This window comes from Rhinolophus ferrumequinum, chromosome 25 (assembly GCF_004115265.2).
Source record: "Rhinolophus ferrumequinum isolate MPI-CBG mRhiFer1 chromosome 25, mRhiFer1_v1.p, whole genome shotgun sequence".
Lineage (NCBI taxonomy): Eukaryota > Metazoa > Chordata > Mammalia > Chiroptera > Rhinolophidae > Rhinolophus > Rhinolophus ferrumequinum.
The window spans coordinates 237285-260184 of NC_046308.1; the positions used below are offsets into that span (position 1 = coordinate 237285).

General features: G+C 53.3%; 3 protein-coding genes across 5 annotated transcripts in view; 1 reads left to right on the forward strand and 2 right to left on the reverse strand.

The window, feature by feature from the left end:
• Positions 1–935: 935 nt before the first annotated feature.
• Positions 936–7679, reverse strand: PGAM5 (PGAM family member 5, mitochondrial serine/threonine protein phosphatase). Of its 2 annotated transcripts, none has more exons than XM_033097562.1 (6): positions 7447–7679; positions 5029–5207; positions 3916–4041; positions 3749–3837; positions 3533–3666; positions 936–1946 (listed from the first exon to the last, which is right to left on the reverse strand). In XM_033097562.1, exons 1-6 carry the CDS (start codon positions 7671–7673, stop codon positions 1796–1798), a joined length of 906 nt encoding a protein of 301 aa, XP_032953453.1. In that variant the 5' UTR covers positions 7674–7679; the 3' UTR covers positions 936–1795. The 2 variants fall into 2 exon arrangements, with proteins under 2 accessions (XP_032953453.1, XP_032953454.1); XM_033097563.1 differs by having other exon boundaries at positions 3533–3663; positions 7447–7652.
• A 1409-nt stretch (positions 7680–9088) lies between these two features.
• Positions 9089–18927, reverse strand: PXMP2 (peroxisomal membrane protein 2). 2 transcript variants are annotated; one of them, XM_033097564.1, is made up of 5 exons: positions 18721–18898; positions 16891–17007; positions 15381–15543; positions 12715–12834; positions 9089–10411 (listed from the first exon to the last, which is right to left on the reverse strand). In XM_033097564.1, the coding sequence occupies exons 1-5, from the start codon at positions 18840–18842 to the stop codon at positions 10343–10345; spliced, it is 591 nt and encodes a 196-aa protein (XP_032953455.1). In that variant the 5' UTR covers positions 18843–18898; the 3' UTR covers positions 9089–10342. The 2 variants fall into 2 exon arrangements, with proteins under 2 accessions (XP_032953455.1, XP_032953456.1); XM_033097565.1 differs by lacking the exon at positions 16891–17007 and having other exon boundaries at positions 10089–10411; positions 18721–18927.
• A 228-nt stretch (positions 18928–19155) lies between these two features.
• The window catches only part of POLE (DNA polymerase epsilon, catalytic subunit), a 41926-nt gene continuing 38181 nt past the window's right edge, over positions 19156–22900 (forward strand). The window contains exon 1 of the mRNA XM_033098447.1: positions 19156–19228. Coding sequence (XP_032954338.1) covers positions 19167–19228 — 62 coding nt within the window. The 5' untranslated portion in view covers positions 19156–19166. The remainder of the gene's footprint in view (positions 19229–22900) is intronic.

The following is a 22900-nucleotide window of genomic DNA, read 5'->3' on the forward strand; positions in this document are numbered from 1 at the left end:
CCTGTTGGGTGTGGTTTCAAACGTCAGGTTTATTGCTGTCCTATCTCCTGAGCCAGCTGCGCTCACTGGGCAGCTCAGAGCACACGCCTTTCCTGTCTTGCACTGACACTTTGCATGTGCAGACACCCAGACGTTTCTCGGGCTTACAGGTTGTACTACGTTCCTTTCTCAACTGCCTCGAAAGAAAAGTATTTTGGAGTAAACAGCTCGGGTGCCCTCATGTGACGTGGCTTCCTGTTGTGCCGTGTTTCTGCCAACTTAGGCTATTGTGACCCACATTTTTGAAGTCTTTGGTCCCCTGTCCTAACCTCTGGACGCTTTCCGTCGTGGTGTCACTGGCCCCTGTAACCGACCCTGTCCAAACACACTGTTCAGCTGCATCCCCCTGGGTGGGCTCGGTTTTGGTTTCTAAACCAGACCCTTTCTCAAGGGTCAAGCGTAAAGGGCAGAAGTGCTGCTGAAAAGGCAGGTCTGCAGCTAGGACAGCGAGGCAGCCGGGAAGCCCTTGAGCGGACAGGGAAGGGGAGCCCCGGCCTCCGCCTTCAGGCTTCATAGGTCCAGGAGTGCAGGGCTCAGCTGCAGGGGCGTGAGGACATGCAGCCCTTCGCTTCCTGCCTCCTCCCCACCAAGGTCGGCCCTGAGTGCCGCCTGTCACGCTCTGGTTTTAGAAGTTGGCACAGGTCCTGGCTTACTTGTCAAAACTATTTCTAGAGGATGCTGCGTGGTGTCTGCTTCTTGAAGACTGCTTACCCTATTGAGTCCACTGTTCTGCGTCAGGGCCTGTCAGCGAGGCCCTGGTGGCAGATGCCCAGCCAAGCAGCCATCTCTGGGTACGCAACACTGCACAAGAGCCTGCTGCTGACGGTTCCAGCCAGTTAGCTGCTGTCTATCACGCTCTGCAGGCTTCGTTTTCTTTAAAACATTCACAACTAGCACTTTGGAAAACCAGTAAAATAAAGTTTTATTTTGTAGTCGTTTCCAAGTTGACAGAAGTGGATCAGACAGCCCAATCAGTGGCACTAATTACAGTGTCCACAACCACTTACGAGACATTGTACTGCTGTGTAAACTAACAGTTTGGGATGGATGCATCACACCTAAGTACTTTCATCCACAAACATAAAGGTAAGAGCCGGAGGCAAACGAAGATTCAGCTCTCAAGTGGATATTTTATTTAAATAGGACCCTCTCCTGGGCTGTCACCACCTGGCCCCTCTCCCTGACACCAGCAGGTTGTGTCCCCTCCCTACCCCTGGCCAGGTGCGCCTGTGTCCAGAAAGGCCTAATAAAAAGTGAGCTCAGATCCAGCAGCGCTGGGGCTGCACAACTTTGGAAAAACTGCTTTTCTAAGAAAACCCAGATGAGGAAAACCTTTAACTGACAAATACATGACAAAAGGTTTTAAGAAGAGTGTACGAAGCGAAATAAGTTAGAATGGCAGCCCTGGGCCCTCCTCGAGGACGTCGTGCTGGGGGCTGCAGTCACAACCAGAGACTCCTCGTGTGGAGCTGCCGTGGGCCCGCAGTGCTGCTAGTGACACCTTCAACCCCACAGGCTCATCCTGGGACATGAGACGAAGGCTGGACACCTTGTGAGAGAAACCAGGCTGCTCTGACCGAGCGTCCACTTTTCCATCCTGGGCCAGAACAGTGACGCCTGCAGTGCCGCATTTTAAAGTTTTCCACTTCGCCCCTCGTCCTGGAGAAACGGAAAGTAACCACGGCATTGCCTGTGAGGGGACGAGGGAGGGAGCCGGTGCTCCCGGCGGCGCCCACGCCAGAGCCAGGCACGGGCCTCAGGAGCGGGATATCTTGTCAGGAGGCATGAAGCCGGTGTCCCCGAGGGCTCTGAGCGCCACGCGGCCATCAGGACGCACCACCAGGTGGGTGATGCTGCCGTTGTTGAGGGAAAGGCGGAGCCAACCTTCTGGAGGGAACTGCAGTGCCCTGTGGAGAGGAGAGAACATGCTAGAATGGGCTCTGCCTTTCAAATGGGCTGGTGTCTGGGCCAAGACAAAGGGCTCAGAGCAGACTTCCTCGGTGCTGGAACCAACTGTTGGTAAGTCGTTCCGTGTCTGTCCCCCTCATTTCCAAGCCAGGGGCTTCTCAAGAAGGAGCTGCCAGGCTGAGGCCAACCCAAAACAAGGGGAGGTGACAGCTTGTCTGCGACAGGATGGCACAACTCAAGGCCCACACGAGTCAGAAGTACCCTGGTTTCCTACAGGCAGTTTCGCCCAGGATGACAAAGCTGTGAGCAGCCCACTGCAGCACGTGCTCCTGAGCCGTTGTCCGAGGGTGCAGCACCGCCCCGTAGCACACGCTTAAGGACACTCGCTGCTGGGCAGTCACATTTGCTAAAAAGCCCAGAAGGCGCGTGGGTGAGCAGCGTCACCACTGCAAACTGTGCCATTTAAGGGACTACCTACCTCGTGACCGAGTGTCATCCCTCACTGTCATCAGGGTGCCCCACATCATGACGGGGACACATGGGCTCCTTATAGCCCTTTTCCTAACAGGTAACCTCTACTCTGAGCACTGGGGCCACCTGACTGCTCAGGCCGGCCATCGCAGGACGTGGGACAGTGCTGTGTGGACACCGGCAGGGACCCAGGAAACCACAGGCCGAGCACAGGAGCTTAGGCATGGCCTCCGGGGGCACCTCGGCTAGAGCGTGTGGACAGGTGCCTGCTGTCCCCAGCCCACCCGTCCCCAGCAGCACCATCCGGCTGAGCACCCCACGTGACCCGAGAACCCTGGCTCCAGTGTCCAAGCACTCTCGGGGACTGCTGCCCTGCCACAGGTGCTTGCCGGGCCACCCCGGGGCTGCACGTGTGACAGACACGAGGGGAACCGGCCCCAACAGCCCTAGTGATAGGCCCAAGGGTCAAGCACAGTGAGCAGAGCCCTCCCTGGGAAGCTGCGGTACTGTGTCAGTCCTGCCACTGCCACACTCGTCATGAGAAGGGGAACCCCTCGGCGACGGAAGTGCCCGACATGATCTAATGGATTCGGGAAGGTGGGTACATGAGCACCCGGCTGGCCCTCCTGCCTACAGGCCCTGGGACGTGGCTGCGGCTCAGGGCCCTGGGGCTTCAGGGGCCAGGAACTGGGCAGCAGTCCCAACGGCCCACGCTGGAGGGCACAGAGCAGCGAAATGCCCAGCGAGGCAGATTATGACCCACGGCACAAAATAAGGACCCGAGGCCATCGTGATATGTGACGCGGGGGAAGTCAGCTTTTACGGAAGAATCAATTACGAAAGGGACACAGTGAGGCCAACGGGGCGAGCCCGCGCGGCAGGGTCCGCCGCAGGCGCCGGAATCCGTCGGCATGAACCTGAGGGGACAGGACGTGCACATCGGGCACCAAGGGGACCAGCACACACACAGTACCCTCGCCGAATGACCACGTTCTGTCACCCGTACCGTGCTGGGACAAGCAGATGGCATCTGTGCTGTTGCCACCGACAACACGTCACCACGAGACAGCCTACCACATAGGCAAGCAGTCACCAGCCACCCATCAGCCCTCACCGGCACACGATGTAGCGGATGACATTGGCGTGGCACACGAAGACCTCGTAGCTGTCCTCCTGCTGCTTGGCGTCGGCCCGGTGGATGTAGTTCCGGAAGGCAGCCTCGATCCGGGCTCCATCCTCGTAATACTGCTGGGGGCAGAGGGACGCGCTGAGCCCTGGCCGCCCCACGGGGAGGCAGCCGCCGGTGGGGTGGGGTGGGGGGTCGCTTTACCACAGCCTCCGGTTTCCAGTGGGACACGGGTGGGTCGGGCTCGATGGGGGCACCTTCCCTCAGCAGGTCTGTGCTGACCGTGTTGACGCCTGCGGGGAAGCAGGAGTCAGCGTGTCCCCCAGAGCCACTCTCCCACCTGCGCTGGGCGGCTGCACGCCTGCACTCACCTGGCAGGTGTTTGCGGATAATGTCAGTGGTTTCCACAGCACGGGTCATGGAGGAATGCACGATTCTGTTAAACTTCAGCCCCAAGCTGGCCAGCCGGAGACCAGTTAGCTCAGCCTGTTCACGACCTTTGAGAGAGAGACACAGCAGAAAGTGACATGTCCTGGTTCCCTGCACAAATACTTGTCATGTACCGGGAGGGACAGGGGCAGGCCCTCCCGGGGCGTGGGCCTAACTGGGGGCCAGACATTCGACGGGTGCGTCAGTGAGACCCCAGAGAAAACAGCAGAAAGAACGAGCCAGGCTGAGGCTGGCTCAGGCCGGTGGGGTCCTCCATGCTCTTTCCAGGTCCCTCACACCATCCTTACTCTGGCCGATGACGGAGGCTGCCATCCGCCAGCTGTGCGATCACGGCACATGTCAACATCAAGCTGTGATGACTGCAGTGTTACTGAGTACAGACTGGGTGCACGCCACCTCAGAAAGGGGACACTTCCCGTCTGTGCGCCCGGAACCGCGAGCAGAGCAGCGCGACAACAGGCCCCGAAGCCCTTCCCATGGAATCTATTTAATACGCGCACTTGGGTAACACTCCATTCAACAGAGGAATGTTTAAAAATGTAAAGTCCACCTGGGGCCCCTCCCAGGAGTTTCTCCCAGGATGTGCCTGCCCACGGGCACAGAGACCGCAGAGCCAGGCGGATGGTTCGAGGGGCCTTCACTCCGTCCCGTCTGTCCTTACGGAGCGACGCTGGACAGACAGAGCCGCACATGCCAGTCCAAGGGCCTTCAGTCAATTAGTCAGGCTCAGCGGTGTACACAGGGTGTCCGCTACCTTCTAGGCCATGGGGGCGACGCGCCTCATGGGGGCTTTGGATGACCACCTGCGGCGGGACCCGCCGTGGGGTGTTTTTACAATGAAGGCAGGACACTCCAACTGCAACAGACCCAAGGTACGCCTGTCTGGTGTCACAGGCTGGTAATTACTGACAGTGACAATGCTCGCATCTAGGCCGGGAGTCCCCGCCACAGGGCCCAGGAGGCCCAGCGGCCCCAGGAGCACCTCCAAGGATGCCAGCCTTGGGGCCAGTTGGGGTCCGAGCCCCCGCCCGTACCCAGTGGTGTCAGCGTGCGGTCCTTCTCCAGGGAGGCGTCCACGTGGTACTGGGAGTGTCTGATGAGGAAGATGTGCCTTGTGGCCTTGGCTTTGTAGTGGTCCATCCTGGGCGGCACGTCATCGTCCCCAGATCCCAGGTTCCTCTTCCGCAGGTTGACCAGCGACAGTGGTTCTCGCCTAACAGTGAAATAGACAGTATGTCCTTGGGACGTCTCCTTACACGTCACCCTGGAGTACTTCCGACATGCTGGTGTTTCTGTCTGGGGAAAGGCCAGGGGACAAGCCAATGCCCTTGGCAGTCTGCTCTCTGCCACGGCCCTGGAGAGGCCAGCCTCTCGGTCACCCCACACAGGTGGTACCAGGCCTGTCACAGGCGAGTGGACAGTGAACAGAACAGAGAAGCGAGGCCCTTGTCCCAGTGAGGAGAGACTGACAGCAGCGCCCGGGGCTGAATGGGCAGGTGCAGCTGTGAAGGGCCACTCGGCGGCCAGAACAACCTCGCCGAAAGGGACACAGGCAGTCTGGAGCCGTGCTGCCCAACAGCAGCCACTAGCCATGTGGCCACAATGTCAATACAGTGATGACAATGAAGTAAGATCCCAGTTCCCTCTTCCCAGCCGCACCCACAGCACACCCGAGTGCTCAGAAGCACACGTAGTCAGCATGCTGGGGGTGAGGAAAAGAATGCGCCCGCTACATGGACAGTACTGGGTGGCGCTGCTGGGACGCTGAGGAGCTGATGGGCGGGGTGGGGACAGCGCCAGCAGAGCGCGGCTGGGGGCTCAGAACGAAGGTCGTTCATGAGCCTGTGATGCGGGCACAGCTGGGAGAACGGACTCAGCTGAGACGGACTGCGCCTAGTCTCGCAGGGGGATAAGCAGTGGGGACTCCTGGGTTGCCCACAACACAACCAGGCCGTGGCCACAGGCGCGTGGAGCCTGGGGGCTGAACCGGAGAAGAAATGGGGGCTACAGGCTGGACGAGGTTCCCCAGGACAGGCCGGAGATGCGCAACTTCCCGGCATGGACAGTCCCCCTCCATACATCTACACTTGAACCTCAAGAATGAACCTGTTTCCTTAGAGAGGCCAGAGAAATTCAGAAGATTGTAGTGGTATTTAAGAAGAGACTATGGCCCGATCTCATCCTGAGAAAAACAGACAAATCCCAACAGAAGGACATTCTACAGAATCCCTGACCAGGATGCACCCTTCAAAACTGTCCAAGTCATCAAAACAAGGCAAGTCTGAGAAACTGTCACAGCCAAAAGGAGCCTGAAGAGACGTAAGCACTGTCATGTGAGGTCCTGGGAAGAGACAACCAACAACAGGTAAAACCTGAAGAAAACTCAAAATATGGGCATCAGTTAATAGTAATATATAGATACTGGTTCACTGATTGTGACAAATGCACGTACTAGTGTCATATGTTAATAAAAAAGGAAATTAGGTGTGGAATATACAAGAAATATACCATCTTTGCAATTTTCCTATAAATCTACAAATATTCAAAAAGAACTTTGTTTTTTAAAAACTACAGGTTAAAAAAAGAATACCTGTTTGGTTCCTGCTACAACCAGGCTAACAGTAAATATTAGTTCTGTGCCCCCTCCCTCAGCAAAGTAGCAAAGAGGAGCTGGGGAAACTGCCCACCCCCCGCCAGGCCCAGAGCAGTGCCTCCAACAGAAACAGAAGCCCAGCAACTACTAGTAATTTTCAATTTCCAAGTAGACACATGTAAAAAGTAGAAAGAAACAGGTGAAATTTCAATTACTCGCTTTATTTAATCCAATGTATCAAAAATACTATCAGCACATGAACAATTTTAAAATCCGCACTGCTTCGGTTTTTAAATTAAATTGAATTAACATTAAGGAAGAGTAAAAACTGTTTCCTGACCACAGCAGCCACATTTCAAGTGCTCGACAAGGGCACGTGGCCAGTAGCCAGGTCCTGACCCAGGACCGCGGGCGGCCCGCGTTTCCACTGAAGACGTCTCTAGGCCTGGCATCGCGCGTCCTCCCTGCAGGGAGGCCCTGTGAGGACGGGCCGTCACGGGCGGCACCCACACGCGCCTCTCCGCTGTCAGGCAAAGAGGGGATCAACGTATCATCCAATGCGAGGGCTCACGAGGTAAGAAAGGAAAACCTGGGTGACAGCCCTACAGAGAGTTGTCTGCAACTGACAGTGACCACTGTCCAGGCCCCACTGTTCCCGTTCCTCAAAACGACCCTCTGGGGAGACGAGGGCCTGGCAGGAGTGAGCGACGCCCCACGCCAAGCCGGCCGCGCGGCAGAACCCGGAAGAGAACCCCGTAGGCAAACCGGCCTCGCCGCCCTCTGCTGACCGAGGGGCCAGGGAGATGCCCCAGCGCCCGGCCGTCCGAGCGCGCCCCGACTCCACCCGCCGGCCCCGCACCTGTCCCAGTTGGGGTCCCAGACGCCGGGCCCGGGACGCGTGGCCCCGGCCCACGCCGGCGGCTCGACCACGCGCGGCTCCGCGTCCCCGCCCGCGCGGGGCTTCCCCACCGCCACGGCCGAGAAGAGCACGGCTGCCGAGCCCCCCGCCAGGCCGCAGGCCGCCAGCTGCAGCGCCTGCCGGAACGCCATGCCGGCCCGTCCCGCGCCGCCCGCGCAAGCGCTCATGGGCGCGGACGGCGCGCCGCGAGGGACACGCTTCCGCCGTCCGGCGTCCCCGGGCGGAAGTCCCGCCTCCTGAGGCGCACGGCGAGGAGCTTGGCGGCTTCGAGGCCCTTTCTTCGGCCTCCTGCGGAAGGGCCGGCGTGCAGGTAATTCCTGCCCGTGCGCGGCGGCGTCCCCGGGGAGGCGCCCCGCCGCGCGGAGGGCGAGGTGGCCCGGGGCCCCGGCCGGCCCCAGAGGGAGCCCCGCGGAGGGAGGGGGAGAGTCCGGCCTTGGAGATGGGCACTGGGGATCCTGCCTGGGGTTGGTGGTTTTGTTTCTACGGTAGCAAAATACACGTAACGTCAAGTTTACTGTCCGAACAGATAAGATAGGTGAGGGTTAACAGGAACGAGCCTGGGGCAGCCATTTGGCTGCAGCTTACACAACATCTGCAAAGGCTGCGATAACAGCTGAATCACACCCTCCTCCACCGCGACGGCCGAAATGATTCCCGGAAGGAGCTCACCGCCATGGAAAATGCCCCAGATAAAACTCCTGTGGGAACAGAAACTCGGGCAGCAGCCTCCAGCAGATTCTGTCCAGCCTCTTCTTTCTCTGTTTCAGCCTGTCTGGTGAATTCTTTCACAGCCCACACCATGTGACCATGACATAAGTGACCGAGACATCACCATTTCTAAGTGCACAGCTCAGTGGCATTCAGCACATTCAGTGTTGTGCGGCCATCACCACCATCCCCATAATTGTCACCTTCCCAGACTGAAACTGCCCCCATAAAACACCAACTCCCCATCTCCCCGCCCCCCCACACACACCCCCTACCCCTGGCACCACCATCTACTTCCTGTCTACTGAGGTTGACTAGGGACTTCACATAAGGAGAATCACAGCACTTTTTCTTTTGGAACCAGGTTATTTCACTGAGCATGTCTTCAAGGCCCATCCCCGTTGGGGCCTGTGTCAGAGCTTCGTTCCTTTTCAAAGCTGAACAGTGTCCACTGTGGAGAGGCCACACTGTCCACTCATCCATCAGTGGACACGGGTTGCTTCCATCTCTTGGCTACTGTGAATAATGCTGCTGTGACCATGGGGGTGCAAGTATCTTGTCAAGTCCCTGCTTTCAGTGTTTTTTGGAGGGCATACACCCAGAAGTGGGATTGTTGGATCATCTCTACAGATTTTTAAGTTGGGAAGTGACATGATCCAATTTACATTTTTAAAAATCACCAGATTTTGGAGAATCAATCTACTCCCTAGAAATACCCAGATTTCTGCTTAAACATGATGTCTTGGACCCATACTGTCTCCTAGAAGACTGGTTACTAAAATAATAGTAAAAAGATTTAAAAAGGAAAAAGAAAAGACATACACAAAGATATATTTGAGTCCACAAGAAAAAGCAGAGAGATCAGTTGACAAAATTTTGAAAGCTGGAAATCAGGTCTTTATTGACCTTGGAAGATGGGATGCCAGTTGCCTGTACTGAGGGAAGCCAAGAAGTAAGCTCATTAGTCAGTGCGACTAGAAGGGTCTGGGAAGTTGCAGGTACCGGCCTCACCGCTGAGGACAAGTGGTGGGTGGGGCTACACAGGAGGGCCAGCTGGTAATCTAAGAGTTTGCCCTCCATCGTGGCAGAAGACTAGAGAAAGGTCATTCCAGAAGATCTGAACCAGGACTGGACTGGCGACACCAGACAGCTGAGCCTGGGACACAGTGGTAACAGTGACATACGAAGGTCACATAGTAATAGCAGGACCTCTAACCCCTTTCCTCCAAAGAGCCACAAGAATGTTGTTCCCCCAGGCTTATACTATGCCCCACTACAACCACTATTCTTCCCCCAGGCATGAAATTCCAGAAGAATTGCCCTCTGGGGAAACTGACTCACCCAAGGGAAAAGGCTCAGTATCCCCAACAAAAACCTGGTCCCCGCCTGGTCAGCACACAATGAGTGTCATTAGACATGTGTGGCCCACAGACATTTGAAGAAATCCTGATTGGGAAGGACAAAGATCAAAGCAAGAAAAAACAAACTCTGCTTAAATAGAGACAGAACATGGAACAGAAGAGAATTTTGGAAAATATGTAACTAAGATCCCAAGGGATGTTTCCATGAAACAAGAATGGGCTTCTGTCAGGACAGAATGTTCTAAGAGAGAAAAGGCCAGGGGAGGGTGAATGTAACCTAGCAATGGGAGGGCAGGAAGAAGCCCGCTGAAGGTTGGCAGGTATTTATCATTGGCCTCCCAGACCATCGGGATAAAGTCCTGATCCAAAGGACCCTTTTCCTGTGGCGCCAGGTAGCTAAGCAGTAGTTAATTAGAAAAAATGTGAGGGCAGCCCTCCGACCGTGCATGTCTTCCAAAGCCACAGCAATCACTCTGACGAATTAAAATCACCACTGAAAAAGCTACATTATTGTTTGCTGTGATCCTAATTCAATCCAAGGTGACAAGTGAAATCATTACTATCTTTTAAGTTTCTAGGGCAGCACCACGTGAACTCAGCTAGTGCCTTTTTAAAATACAAGATTCTGATGGTAAGAGATTGCAATGTCCATCATTTGATTGCAATTTGTCCATCCATCATTTGAAGGCATCTTGAGTCACATGAAGTCCTGACCGGGTTGTCTCTGCTCCTCACCCTGGGCAGATGACGTTCTCTCCAGGCCGTCCTCACTTCCCCAGGGAGGCCAGGTAGGCGTACCAGAACAGAGCCACCAGGTTGGCAAAAAGCACCCGGAACTGCCAAAGAAAACGGGCACACGTAAGTGAGGCCCTGGCACGGAGAGGGCAGCCGTTCTCTAGGACTCTAGGATGGCTCGTTCCCCAGCCAGCCCATTGCCTCCACTTCATACAGCATGGCGAGGACAGCGTTCCTGCCAACATGCCTGGGCCAGCAAGGAAAACAGTGACTGTCCCTTGTCCTTCCCTGAGCACCTCAGCGCCTGGCTTAGCCTCTCTCCTAGGGCTTGCCATCGTGTGTGGCTTCACCCAGCCCCTCCACACCCCATGACCTGCCCGTCACTGACCCCTCACTGTCCCGCTGCCCTGACGGACAAACCCACCTGAAGTCACCTCTAGTCAGCAAGTCTACTGGCAGGTAAGCTCTGCGGAAGTAGCAGTGTGGTCTGTCGTTACTCACCGCATCCCAAATCTAGAGCAGTGGGGCACACATATACCTTTGTTGACTAAACCACTGCCCCGAAAGCACTCGCGTGCAACCACCTACGATGGAAAGTCCAGCCACACAGCATTCTGTCCTTGTGACTTGGAAAGCTTGGACTTTCCAGCCTCTCCTTTCAGCCAACCATAGATCCCTCTATATCCTCAGCCATTCTGTCTTGACGCCTGTTTCCTTCTACTATACACCTTACATCCCATGGCCTGTTGCTTACCTTCCTGTTCCCCGGCTGCACTCCCTGGAATAACCTCCACCCAGAGCCTTCTCGCCTCCCCAAACCCCAAACCCCAGACCCACGCAGGACAGGGTCTTCAGCCTCTGCTGGCTCCTCTTCTCCAGTGACTCCCTCTCCACAAGTTCACTCCTCCTTTACTCCCCTTCAAATTGCCACCCTGCCTCCTCCCCCGCAGTCTGGCCCCACCCACACGCCAGCCCTGGTCCTTAGTTAATAGTCACCTCCTGTCAGGAAGGGCCCTCTGTCTCCAGGGTTCCCTGCTCATAGCCCAGTCCCCTCTTCCCTTAGGGGCAGCTGGTGCACATTTCCATTTAGCTGGAGGATGCTTCCAGCTTCACAGCCTCCTCCCCTGGCCCTCTTCACAAACTTCTGGAGAGAATTTTCTAGACTCATGATTTCTACTTCCCCACTCTCCTTGATTCGCAGCAATGTGGCTTCAGCTCCCAAATAACCACTGAAATTGCTTGTGGGAAGGTCGTCGATTGTTAAAGCCCATGGAAACCAACCGATTTTCATTCTGCTCTAACGACCTACGTTTACTATGGTTCTCTCACTGCCTTCTCCCGGTTTTCTGCTACTTCCTGGTGTGTGTATTTGCAGAGCCGGCCACGGGGCTCCTGCTCTAATCCCTTTGTCCTCCCTGAAACGGTTACTTAGATGGCGTGAGAAAAGGATTAGCCTACCAGGCCTGGGGCTGTCGTTCTTGGACGGGCCTGGTGGCATCCAGGAACCTGGATTTCAGGAGGGTTCCCATCCCACCACCCCCCCAACTGACTATGCCGGCTTCCCGGTGCCTGGGAGGCTTGGGGAGACGATGCGGTTTATGCTGACCGCTTGCTCTCTCTTGGAGCCTGGCGCTCCGGGCCCTGCCGGCAGGGGCGCCTACCCTAGCAGCCCCGCAGTAAACCCAGCGCGGTCTCTAGTGGGCTTTCCTGGGCGTTGCTGCATTTTGTTGGTGGGTGAGAGCTTGCCCTGAGATGGCACGGGGGTACGGGGGGAAGCCTGCACTGGATTCCTAGGACCCACTAGCAGATCCTCGCTGCGTGGCTGTAATCAATCTTACGCCGAGCCCTTCTAGCAAATCGCCACCCCGGAGTGGTCTTGGGAGCGGGACACATAGGGGCTGCACTTGGTGCAGGAAAGAGCCGGCGCCCGGCCAGCAGGGCTTGCGGTCGGAAAGCGAGCAGCGCGCCCTGCAGAGGCCCCGCGGACACTCCTCTGCCGGGTGCCCCCTGGGGCCCAAATGCAGCAGCCGCCCCTTTGTGCCCAAAGCGCCGAGCCACCTGGAGCTCCTCAAGGACGCGTTCCGCGCGCACGTTGCACTGGGCCAGGCCCCGCCCCGCGCCCACGTGAGGCTCTGACGTCACCAGGTGAGGCGGCCTCCGCGGTTTCTCTGCACCTGCGCGCGCGAGGGGCTGCACCTCAAGAAGGCGAGAAGGTCTCATCCCTAGGAAACCCGGGCTTCTTAAAAACGTTTGTCCGGCGAACGCATGAAAGTGGACCTCGCTCGGGAGCCACTCTGTGGCGCTTTGCCTCCGAATCCGGAGCTAAAGGATTCGGGGCGGAGTCCGGAACCCGGATGGCTGTTGGGAAATGGCCTCTGGTGGAGGATGGCGCTCTCTGGCTCACCTGCAAAGGGACGTAGTTGACATTAATAAACTGCACGGGGGTCCACACGCGCCAGTTCATCTGCAGCGCCGGCCAGAATCCGCTCCTCACCCTGGCGGCAAGGGCGGCCGCGTCTCTGCCCTGGAGAGGAGGGAAACGCAGGCGGTGAGCGAGCTCCACTGCCCTCGCAGGCACCAAGGCCTGGGGGGCCCCAAACCCGAACACAGTGGGGGTCTTCAACTAGATTTGGTTCCGTTTGTATGTGGACAGCACACACGTGTAGCAGTGCAGCTACAAGGAGCTAAGCGTCCGATTGGAAAATCATCGGTACGGGGACATTTGTCCACGACCGTCGTCGCCCCTTACAGAGCTGACCTGACTGGTGATTCACACGGCTCGCTAGCCCTGGGCATCAGAACTACTTATGGCTCAGCTGTCAGTTCTTTCCAAAATAATCTCCAAAATAATTTCCAATCAAAACTTGGCAGGAGTTTTTAAAAAATGGACCCCATAAATTAATTCTGAATGTCATCTGGGAGGATAAATGCATAATAGCCACCTTGAAAAAGAATAATGAGGGAAGGCCTACCTTACCACAGACTTAAAAATACTATAAAATATGGTAATTAAGTCTGTTAGCAAAAAAATAGTGGAATGAATAGGATCCATCAAAAGAACAGAGCCCAGGTAATGGCCTGTACATATGGGAACGAAAATATGACAAAAGTGAATGTTTCAAAAGTGGGGATTGTTCAATAAATGGTAATGAGGCAATTTGATGTTTAAGTGGAAAACACCAAGACAGAAGTCTGTCTCCCACTATAAATAAAAATAAAACCATAGGAATACTAGAGGAAAGTATAAGAGAATATTTCTATTATCTTTGGGTTCATTAAAATGTACAAAATGAAGTCATAAGAGTAGAAGGATATAGGAGAGTATTTCCAGTCTCTTCCTTTAAGGAAGTCCACTAAGGAAAACAATGACAGATCTGAATACACTCCTGTATGCAAAAAGACACTATAAAAAACATATAACTTTCAATTTTTAACTTTATACAAACGTTTTAACTTTATGTGAAGCTAAAGGGCAAATACCTGAAAATGGGAAAAATGTCTGCAACTGTATTTGATAAAGCACTGGTATCCTTAATATATGCAAATATGCAAATCAGTAAAAAAAAGGCAAGCACTCTAACAGATAAAAGCAAAGTTCCTGAAAGAAATACAGATAAGCATATAAAAAGGTGTTCAACTTCATACATATATGTAAATTATTTTTCACCTATCAGATTGCAAACTGTAAAAAAATTACCATCGCAGTTGTCAGAGTGTGGGAAAAGGAACCTCACGTGGGGAGACGCCGTAAGGGCTGAGCACTGCAGCCACGCAGCCTGGGTCTAGCCTGATTTGAGGACTCACACGTCACAGGGATGGGGATCAGCCAGTGATTTACCCTGGGGCCTCGGCTTCCCCAGATGTCAAATAGGGTAGATGCCAGCCTAAAATGACGTGCACTGGACGCAGAGCTTGGGACAAGGCAGGTGCTCGATAAATGTCAGGTGTTGCTCTTATTCTGGGCCACTGCAGGGACGACAATCAAGGACAGGTTTTCAGGACAAGTCTAGGAACTAACCAAATAGGGATCCTTACACAAAAGGACAGGCAGATGGAGGAATGCTGCAACGTCATGTCTAAGTGGTAGCACTTGACATATACGTGCAGGGCTTTTGTTTCTTAATGAAAATATATTCCCTTCATATTTGGAAGGAAATAAAGAGAAGTCGCCTGGTGCCCTCACTTCTAATGTGGGCACCCATTGCTTCCTCCTGGCTCAGACTGCCTAAAGACTTCCCAAACAGTTTCTACTATCAGGGACTTATTAGCAATCACAGGTAAGTTTAAATATCTTTTCTATTTCTCCCCAGGGTCACTTTAGACACCAAGGGGTATTCTCCTTAGTAACAGAAACTCCAAAGTCAAGATGTTGTTTTAAAATAAAACCTGAGTGAGAAGCTTCTACCTGCTGTGATTGGTTGAAACAAATTACTGTCGGGGAAGAACATGATGTGTCTTGGGCAGAGTGCCTGGCAGAGAATAGGTGGCGAGGGGTTGAAGGTGCCAGTGAACTGGGAAGGGAGTAGGGGTGGGTACATTAGAACACCTCGTGCAGTGGGCTGTGACGTTAAGTCAGCCTCTTCAGAGCACTTGTGATGTCCAGGCAGAGTCCACACAGGCCTCTGCAACTGCACGGGTGTGACACTCTGCCAGGGTCCCTTCTGCAGTCTGGTGACGCCTGGATCCCATTCTCAGAATCAGGTGTTGTAATGTACAAAATAAAACATATAGGACTACAAAGGAACCAATCAAAATGTTCAGAAAACAATTCTCTGATAGACTAGCATAGGTGTTTCTTTATTAACACATTCAGTGACAAGACCTAATGGCATGTGCAAGGAGCGATGAGTGTAAACGACCTTCAGGGATATGTCACTGATGTGGGATTTCTACTGCGACCAGCGGGCACTGCTAACAACACTGGTTTGCTTCCCACATTCATCAAGGAAAACATGAAAGTCCCTTTGAGTGTCATGAAAAGTTCCCTGACGCCCTGAACCCCGTGCACAGGTGCCAGGCTAAGAATCCTGTGAAATGGACAGCTGTCCTAGGTGCTATTCAGAGACCAACCTCCAGGAAGTTCATGACGACGAAGAACAACAACAGGAAGGCAGGTGCAAAGAGGACACGGTCCAAGAGGAGCTTCAGGACCCCTGCCAAGGGCACCTCGGGTGGGACCCAGCGCTCCAGGAAGAGGTAGAAGTAGTGACTCAGCGGCCCTGTGAAGAAGAAGCTGAGCCCCGCGGGGGTGAGCTGGACTGCTGTCCTGGGTCTGTCCTGGGCAAGCCCAGGTGCCAACCTGCCTCCCGCAGCCCCTCACACTGACCACACAGGCCTGTGGGCCTTCTAGGAAGTATTCTTTCTTTGAATCTGCTTCAGGCCTTCTCTTCTGCTGCTGACAGACTAGACTTGTTCCTGCCTTGGAGCACCCCATCTTCACGTGGCCGGCTCCCTAACACTGTCGGCTTGGAGAGGTCTCTCCTGATTGTTCTAAGTCACCCACCACTGTCTCTGCCACTCTGTTCCGGGCCGTTTCATTTTCTTCATAGCATTTCTCACTACATGTCATGATCTCCTCTCAGCGTCACAAGAGAACATCGTGTGTCTGTTCACTGCTGTGTCCACAGGGCCTGGCTCAGAAGGTGCTCAGTACTAAGTACGCAGATGCAGCCTGGTGTTAGAGCTCCCATCCTGGGAGCTTGTCTGTACTGCTGCCCTTCACTCCCAAGTGTACAGGCTTCTCGGAAGAGGACTGAAGCCCATCTAGTGGACAACAGACCTGCAGCTCCATAAAATTCAGCAATAAGATGGGCAGGCACTCAGAGGTCTTCTCACTCCTGACACTTAAAGTCTTTAAACAAGCAGCTCCTAGTTGTCTTTTCCCAACCTGCCGTAGAATGGCAGGTGGCCTAAAGCAGGGAAAACTAATTGGATAAAGCTGCCCAGGTGATTCTGATCTAGTCTGCGTCTGGCAGGGGGGGAAGACCGAGACTTTAAATACATTATAGAGAAGCTGTGATGACTGAAGTTAACAGTGCTCTCAAATACAAAAATGGTATTTGTGAATTTGGAATTGAAAAAAAAAATCACTCATTGCAAAAGACTTCAAAATAGTCCAGCTACACAAACATTATTGGCCAGAGAACCCGGTGGGTTTATTGCTAAAACTCCTGAATCGCTGTGCTTAGCAGTTCAAAAAGGGGTTCAGAAACTGGACATGTAAGTCTTCCTTTCCTGGATGTTTATGCCATGAAATTAACTGACTGGCCATATTTGAGTTTTTCCCACTTGCAGGGTCTTTGGGTCTTGAAGTCTGACTTTAGGTTCAGGTGAGTTATCAGCCCCCAGTTCTCTCAGCGCAATGAAGACGGCCACTCCCACCCATGCAATTCAAAATGAAAACCATATAAAACTATAAAATAAGCGAACATTATCCGTCCACTGTTCTGGTTTTTCCCATGATTACTTCAATGCTTTCAAAAATTATTTTTCCAAATTAGATTATTTCAGAAACTTGAGACCCTAGCTTTGTTGCACTTAAGTCAGCTGCCGGGTAAACCAGCCCCTCTATGGAACTCACCCATAAATGGCATATCTGAGAGGCCCACTGACATCTAGCTTTTGAGAGCCGTTTTCTTTTTTCCGCCTCTTCTCAATCATCTGGGCCAGGAAGTTCCCAAGTGCTGACAAAATGCCACTGTAGACACAGAGGTAATAAGAGAACAGGGACCGCCAGCAGGGGGCATCTGTTCCCCATGGACCTAGCATGGCTGTCCCAAGATCAAGCAGGGGGAAAATGGAGATATATCCTTATTAAAGCGGCAGCAATGTAAGGCCCCTGCATCAAAGGCTGGAGCTAGAACATGCACGCATGCGCGCACATGCGCACGAGCTCAGCAAGTTCTCCAATTGGTGGACTCATCACTGGATATCTTGACGGTTACATTACACTCTTTGCACGAGTTGACCACGTGTGGGAGGGAGGTGTACGGTTGTAAGGGCAACAGGAGACATCCTTATGATGACACTCTCCCGTATTTTGACTGTGGTGGTGGGTACACAAACCTATACATGTGATAAATCTATAGAACTAACACGCACGAGTACAAGAAAAGCGGGGGGAATCTGAGTATGATCTGTGAACTGTATCCGCCCCAGTGTCCTGGCTGTGATATTGTATTAATTTTACAAAATGTTAACAATGGAAGAAACTGGGCAAGTGTACAAGGGATCTCCCTGTATCATTTCTTACAGCTGCATGTGAATTCGCAATTATCACAATATAAATTTCAGTAGAAAGATGGAGACAGGCCCAGTCACTGCAAGGCTTGGTGTAGCTACCTTCTGAGCTCTCTGAGCTAAAAAATCCAAAATTCTTAGCGTGGGCGATAAAGGCGTCCTTGAGCTGATATTTGGCCACTTCTATCTCATCCGCTCCCTTGCTCACTGTTCACTTTCTCAGCGGCACAGACCTTCTTTCTGCTCCTCCATCATTAGCTTGCTCCTCCCTCGGGATCTTTGCTCGCGCTGTACCCTCTGATGGAGAGCTTCTGCTTCCCTTCTTTGCATAGCCTGTGCCCTCCCTTCACTCAGGCCTCTGTTCAAATGTCATCTCCTCAGATCAGAGAAGTTCCCTAACCACTTTATCTGTGTTATATATTTACCTGCTTTTTGTCTAGTTCTTCACTAAAATACAAGCACTAAGAGGGCCGGAACCCTACACACTTATCTGAATCACTGCTAATCACTGCTCAGTACACAGGAAGCACGCTGTGCATTTTTATGAAAGGCTGAATTAATAAAGCGGAACAAGCTTATAAAATTAGTTAACCAAAAGTAATGAAGTAGGACATGTCTCATAAAAACTTCAGTGCTCCAGATCAAAGGGCGGAGCTAACCAGCGGACCGAGGGCGCTTGGTCAGTTTCTCCCAAGTACAAAGCAAACAAACCTGAATACCTCCCTGCCCAGCCTTCCCGGGCCGTTCCTCATGGCTTCTGCCTCTAATTCTCAGAACAAATTCAGGGACTAACACGCTGTAAGGAGCTGGGCCGGTGACAGGCTTCCCCCACTCTCGTGGCCCCATTCCCCGCGTGGACGATGTCTATGAGCCCCAAGGATGGAAGACCCGGAGGTCTGCAGGAAGCCCTCCTTGATTTTGTGCTTTCCTTCAGTCTGGTGCTCAGTTTAAGTGCCTAAGTATTAATGGTCAGAGCCGAATGCACAAAACCGCATATGCTGAGCTTCCTGGTTGATTTCAGATCTTTGGAAGGTCGTTTTTATACACGGGGATTGGGCCTTACACACTCAACCCCCACGTAGCAGGCGTCTGTGTAGCTACTAGGTCTCCGGCTGTCCAAGCGCCGGGCCGCCCGCCACCCCCCGCCCGGTCCCGTCCGCTCCGCGCCGACCTGGTGGCCGCCTTGGTGAGCACCGGGTAGAGCCGCAGGAGGCGCAGGTACTGGGCGAGCGCCCGCCGCGGCAGCGCCCCAAGCCCGGCCTCCGCCCGCAGCATCGACGCCGCCGGCGCCATCACCTCCGCCGCGCCACGCCGCGCCCGGGGCGCTGACCCGGCCCCAGGTCCGCCAGGCGCGGGGCGCAGGGACGGCCAGACATTTCTCGCCCCGCGGTGGCCCGCATCGCCACCCCGGACAGACCCCAGCGTGCGCGGCGCGCGCGCCCCAGCACACTTTTCCTGGAGTCCCTAACGGGCCGCCTCCCCTCAGGCGCCGGAGGTGATTGGAGCTCGGCTGGGTGGAGCGCGATGAGCCTCCTGATTGGGTGACCGGGCGCTTCCGGTCTCTCGCGAGAGTTGGTGGGAGCGCGCCAAATTTCTCCGGGAAGCCGAGGTGGCGAGATGGTGCTGAGGAACAGCGGGCGGCGCCTAGCGGAGCCGCGCGCGGACGGCGAGGCCAGCAGGTGAGGGGCGCGCGGTCATCCCGTGTGGGCGGCGGGCTCCGGGCCTCTCCCTTCCGCGGAGGCTCTTGGCTCGTGCTAAGGCGGCCGCGCCCGGATTCGCGCCGTCTGGGTGGCGGCGTCGGCTTTGGGCCCCTCGCGGGGGCGAGCCGGGAGGCCAGGCTGGCGAGGGCTCCCTGGAGCACTTCGGGGCGCGCAGCTCGGCCGCTCCTTCCAGGCTTCCGGGCGGGACGGGTGGCTCCGGTCTGACTGCGCTGTGCACAGCCCGGTATCCTCCCCGCGTCCCCGCGGGCTGTTGGCAGCACCCCTCGGTCACGGGGCCCCGGCGTGTTCGGTGAGGATGCAGGCACGGGAGGGAGGCCAGGACGCTGCGGGGGCGCAGAGGCGGCGTAGCTGGGCCCAGCTGCGAGCCGTGGGCTGCCCGCCGGCCCGGGCGACGTGTCCGCACGGTCCGCAGCCCAAGGCGAAACCGTGCGCCGCGCACAGCCTTTCCCCGACACTTCACAGGAGGAGCCAGGCGGGTGTCCTGATTTACAACTGTGCTGACAGTAGTTCCCGTGCGAAGTTCTTCGTCTTCACAGTCGCCTCTAGTCCTCATGGGAAACCCTACGAGCTTGGGACTGTTGCCTACGTTTTATACTTGAATCGGGGGCTCAGAGATGTGAAGTAACTTGCCTGAGTTCGTAACTGCTGGAAGGCTCTTCGCTGTCCCGCGTCACTGCCTGGCCATGTCCATACGGCAGAGCTATGGCTGCTGTAGAAATAAAAAGAGCGGCGATGGCTTTTCACTCTCACCGTCTGCTGTCTTTTCCAAACAGTTGACATTGAGTAGCTCATTTAATCCTCGGATCTGAGCGTGCCCCAAGGGACAGCGCACAGTGGTAGTGGGTGTGCCCCAGTGTCTTCTGTGAGATGGGGATGCTTACAGCCCCCTCCTAAGGGTTGTCATGAGAACTGAACGAGACATTGTGTGCTTGGCTGGTGTCACGGAGTAAGCGATCAGTATGTGGTAGTCATTTTTGTTACTATCATCTCTGCTTTTCAGATTTTGTACTGTCACAGGATAAAAAGTGAGATACGCAGCTCAGAAAACAGTTTTGGGAGGAGATGTGGTCCAAAGCGAGCAGTTTTCTAATCCGCTTACTCCATCTCGCCTGATGCAAGGATAGACCCGACCCAGGGTGTTGGGAACGATGTAGCGCAGAGGTCTGCGTGTCCCCCGAGCAGTTCTCCATAGACAGCACTTCACTCACTCTTGATTTTGGTAAAGATCTGGGCCTCGGACCGAAGTTAGCTGTGTTGTCTAGCAGGGCCTGGAATACTGTTTTCCTGTGTGTTTGATTTAAGGTGAATCCAGCTATTTTAGCGATTAAACACTTGTAGAGTATGGCGACATGTAGGTTTCCCATTACTGCTGTAGCAAATTACCACTTAGTGGCTTAAACAATAGAGACTTGCTCTCTTACGGCTCTAGAAGTTCTAAAAACCATGCTGACGGTGTTGTTCCTTCTGAAGGCTGGAGGGGAGAGTCTACTCCCTTGCCTCCTGTAGCTTCATTCCTTATTTCATGGCGTCTCCCTCCACCTTCGAAACAGCGCGTCACATCTCTAGCTTCTCTCTCTGTCTCCCTCTTACTAGGACTCTGTGACTATACTGGGGCCGCCCAGATCACCCCCATCTCACAATCTTTAATCACACCTGCAAAGTCCCTTTTGTCAGGTAACACAGTTTCCCTGGATAAAACATAGACATCTTTGTGGGGGGCCATTCTGCCTACAGCAGGTGGTTATAATCTTTTGTGAAAAGTAAGGATCCTAACCTTGAAATAGGTCATTCTATTCAAGTGGAGGTGACCCAAAGAATACCTCCGAGTAAAGGAAGAGTTTTTCTCAGGAAATAATTCTCTACTTCTGTTTATAAATTGACAGTTGGTGAAATGTTATGGTAATTAAGGACTTGAATTCTGTAAGGCTTAGTTCAAAACAAGTTTCTTTTTTTAAGTTTTCTGTCACTGGTCTCTTTTTATTTAGCCTGCGTCCTTTTGCCACCATCTCGTAAACAGCCGTGATGAACATCTGTATGTAAAACAATGTACTGCACAGCAGTGTCCTTCGCACAAGTTCTTAGACGTGGAAATTGCCAGGTTACATGATAGGCACTGTTTTAGAAACACCCACTTTGTGGAGAAATCTACTAGGGCTCAGGAATGGGAGGGTCATGTAGTTTCAAGAATTGTAGTATCCCAGGAACCTGGAAACATGTAGCAAGGAGCTAGCATCCGATGTTGAAAAATGAGAGGTGCTGGAAGGGAAGGGATGAATATCCGTGAAGAGTTGAGGAGAATGCCTTTGAGAACTGGATTACTATGAAGAAACCCAAATGCTGTGTAGTTTGTCAGAGCTCAGGAACAGCTCTCAGGGAACACTGGCCAGGAGAGCAGTCCAGTAAGAATGAGAACTGGTATGCCAGCTAGTGGGAACCTGGTGGTTTCTGCACGGGGTGGATTTACATCTCCACTCACCACTTCTCTGCTTGCCAGCACCACCCTAAACATTTCCATGTTTTCTCTGCTCGTTGCTTCATAAAGTAGCTAATTTATTTACATTTAGACAAAAAGCCATGGGATATTGATTGTTAGCTATACATTTTTGAGAAGTGGAGAATATACTTGGCTTAGCAAACAAATAGGATTTTTTGCCAAAAAATATTCAGGGTACAGAATCTCAGAATTGTGCTTTAAAGAAGAAACTAGCAATTTTTTAAAAAAAGTTGGAATGCTAATAAACAAGGATTTTTCTGTTTTGAAGATAGCTAAATTGTAATGACTCTGGTCTCTCTAGATGGGATCATACCTGTGGAGTTAAAGATTGTGACCAATTTGGGATGAACCTAGGTTCTAGAATCAGAACAGGCTTAGATAGTTCTGGTGGCGTAAAGTCTTCATCAAGTACTAAGGTTTATGATAAAATCTGTATGAATAGTTATTACACGATCTACCCAGAGAAAGGCTTGGGAAGTTTGAGGCAGGTGCCCTGGTACTGAAGAGCTGAGAAGTGAGTTTCTTTGTCAATTGAGATAGTTCCTCTCACACAGAACATTATATTCCCCTTTTTCTCTAGATGTACTAACATCTAGACCCAGGCATCCCAGAAGATACATCACATTTTTAACATATAATCTATTCTGCCACAGGGGTTTCTGTAACCCCAATTAGCTCATATGCAATTGGTAAACAGGAGAATGATGTCAGTAAATTGTGGAGATTGTATTGGTTTGTTTGCATTTTTCCGCAGGCAAAGGGATCGGAATAGAGGAGTAGCATTGCGTGTTCAGTAGGAAAGGGAAAAGCTGTAGCTGGAGTGTTGCACGGATGCCCTGTCAGCACCGTTAGGGAACCTGCAGGTGAAGAACCTCCCATGAGCACCTGCCGTGGGCTCCTTCCCCAGGGAGGTGCGCCCCAGTCTTGCACAAATGTCAGGTGGCGGCTGCATTCTTCTCCTGCGCTCAGCACGTCTGCTCCCTTGCTTTTGTGCCTTAAAACAAACATCTCTGTAAAAACGTGGTTAGTGACTTTGCTGCACAGAAAATAAAGCCATCTTTCGATGTAAAGGAGGAAATGGCTTAGCTTAGATCCCTGCCATCTAAATGCTCATGCACTGCGGCTGGACCATGCAG

Coding starts and splice junctions, on each gene's coding strand:
- PGAM5 (XM_033097562.1), bottom strand. CDS start 7,673: ATGAGCGCTTGCGCGGGCGGCGCGGGACGGGCCGGCATGGCGTTCCGG. Junction 5,208..7,446: donor TGGGACCCCAACTGGGACAG/GTGCGGGGCCGG, acceptor TTTCACTGTTAG/GCGAGAACCACTGTCGCTGG. Junction 4,042..5,028: donor CCGCACGCTGACACCACTGG/GTACGGGCGGGG, acceptor TCTCTCTCAAAG/GTCGTGAACAGGCTGAGCTA.
- PXMP2 (XM_033097564.1), bottom strand. CDS start 18,842: ATGGCGCCGGCGGCGTCGATGCTGCGGGCGGAGGCCGGGCTTGGGGCG. Junction 17,008..18,720: donor CTCACCAAGGCGGCCACCAG/GTCGGCGCGGAG, acceptor CTGTGTCTACAG/TGGCATTTTGTCAGCACTTG. Junction 12,835..15,380: donor TCGTCATGAACTTCCTGGAG/GTTGGTCTCTGA, acceptor CCTCCTCTCCAG/GGCAGAGACGCGGCCGCCCT.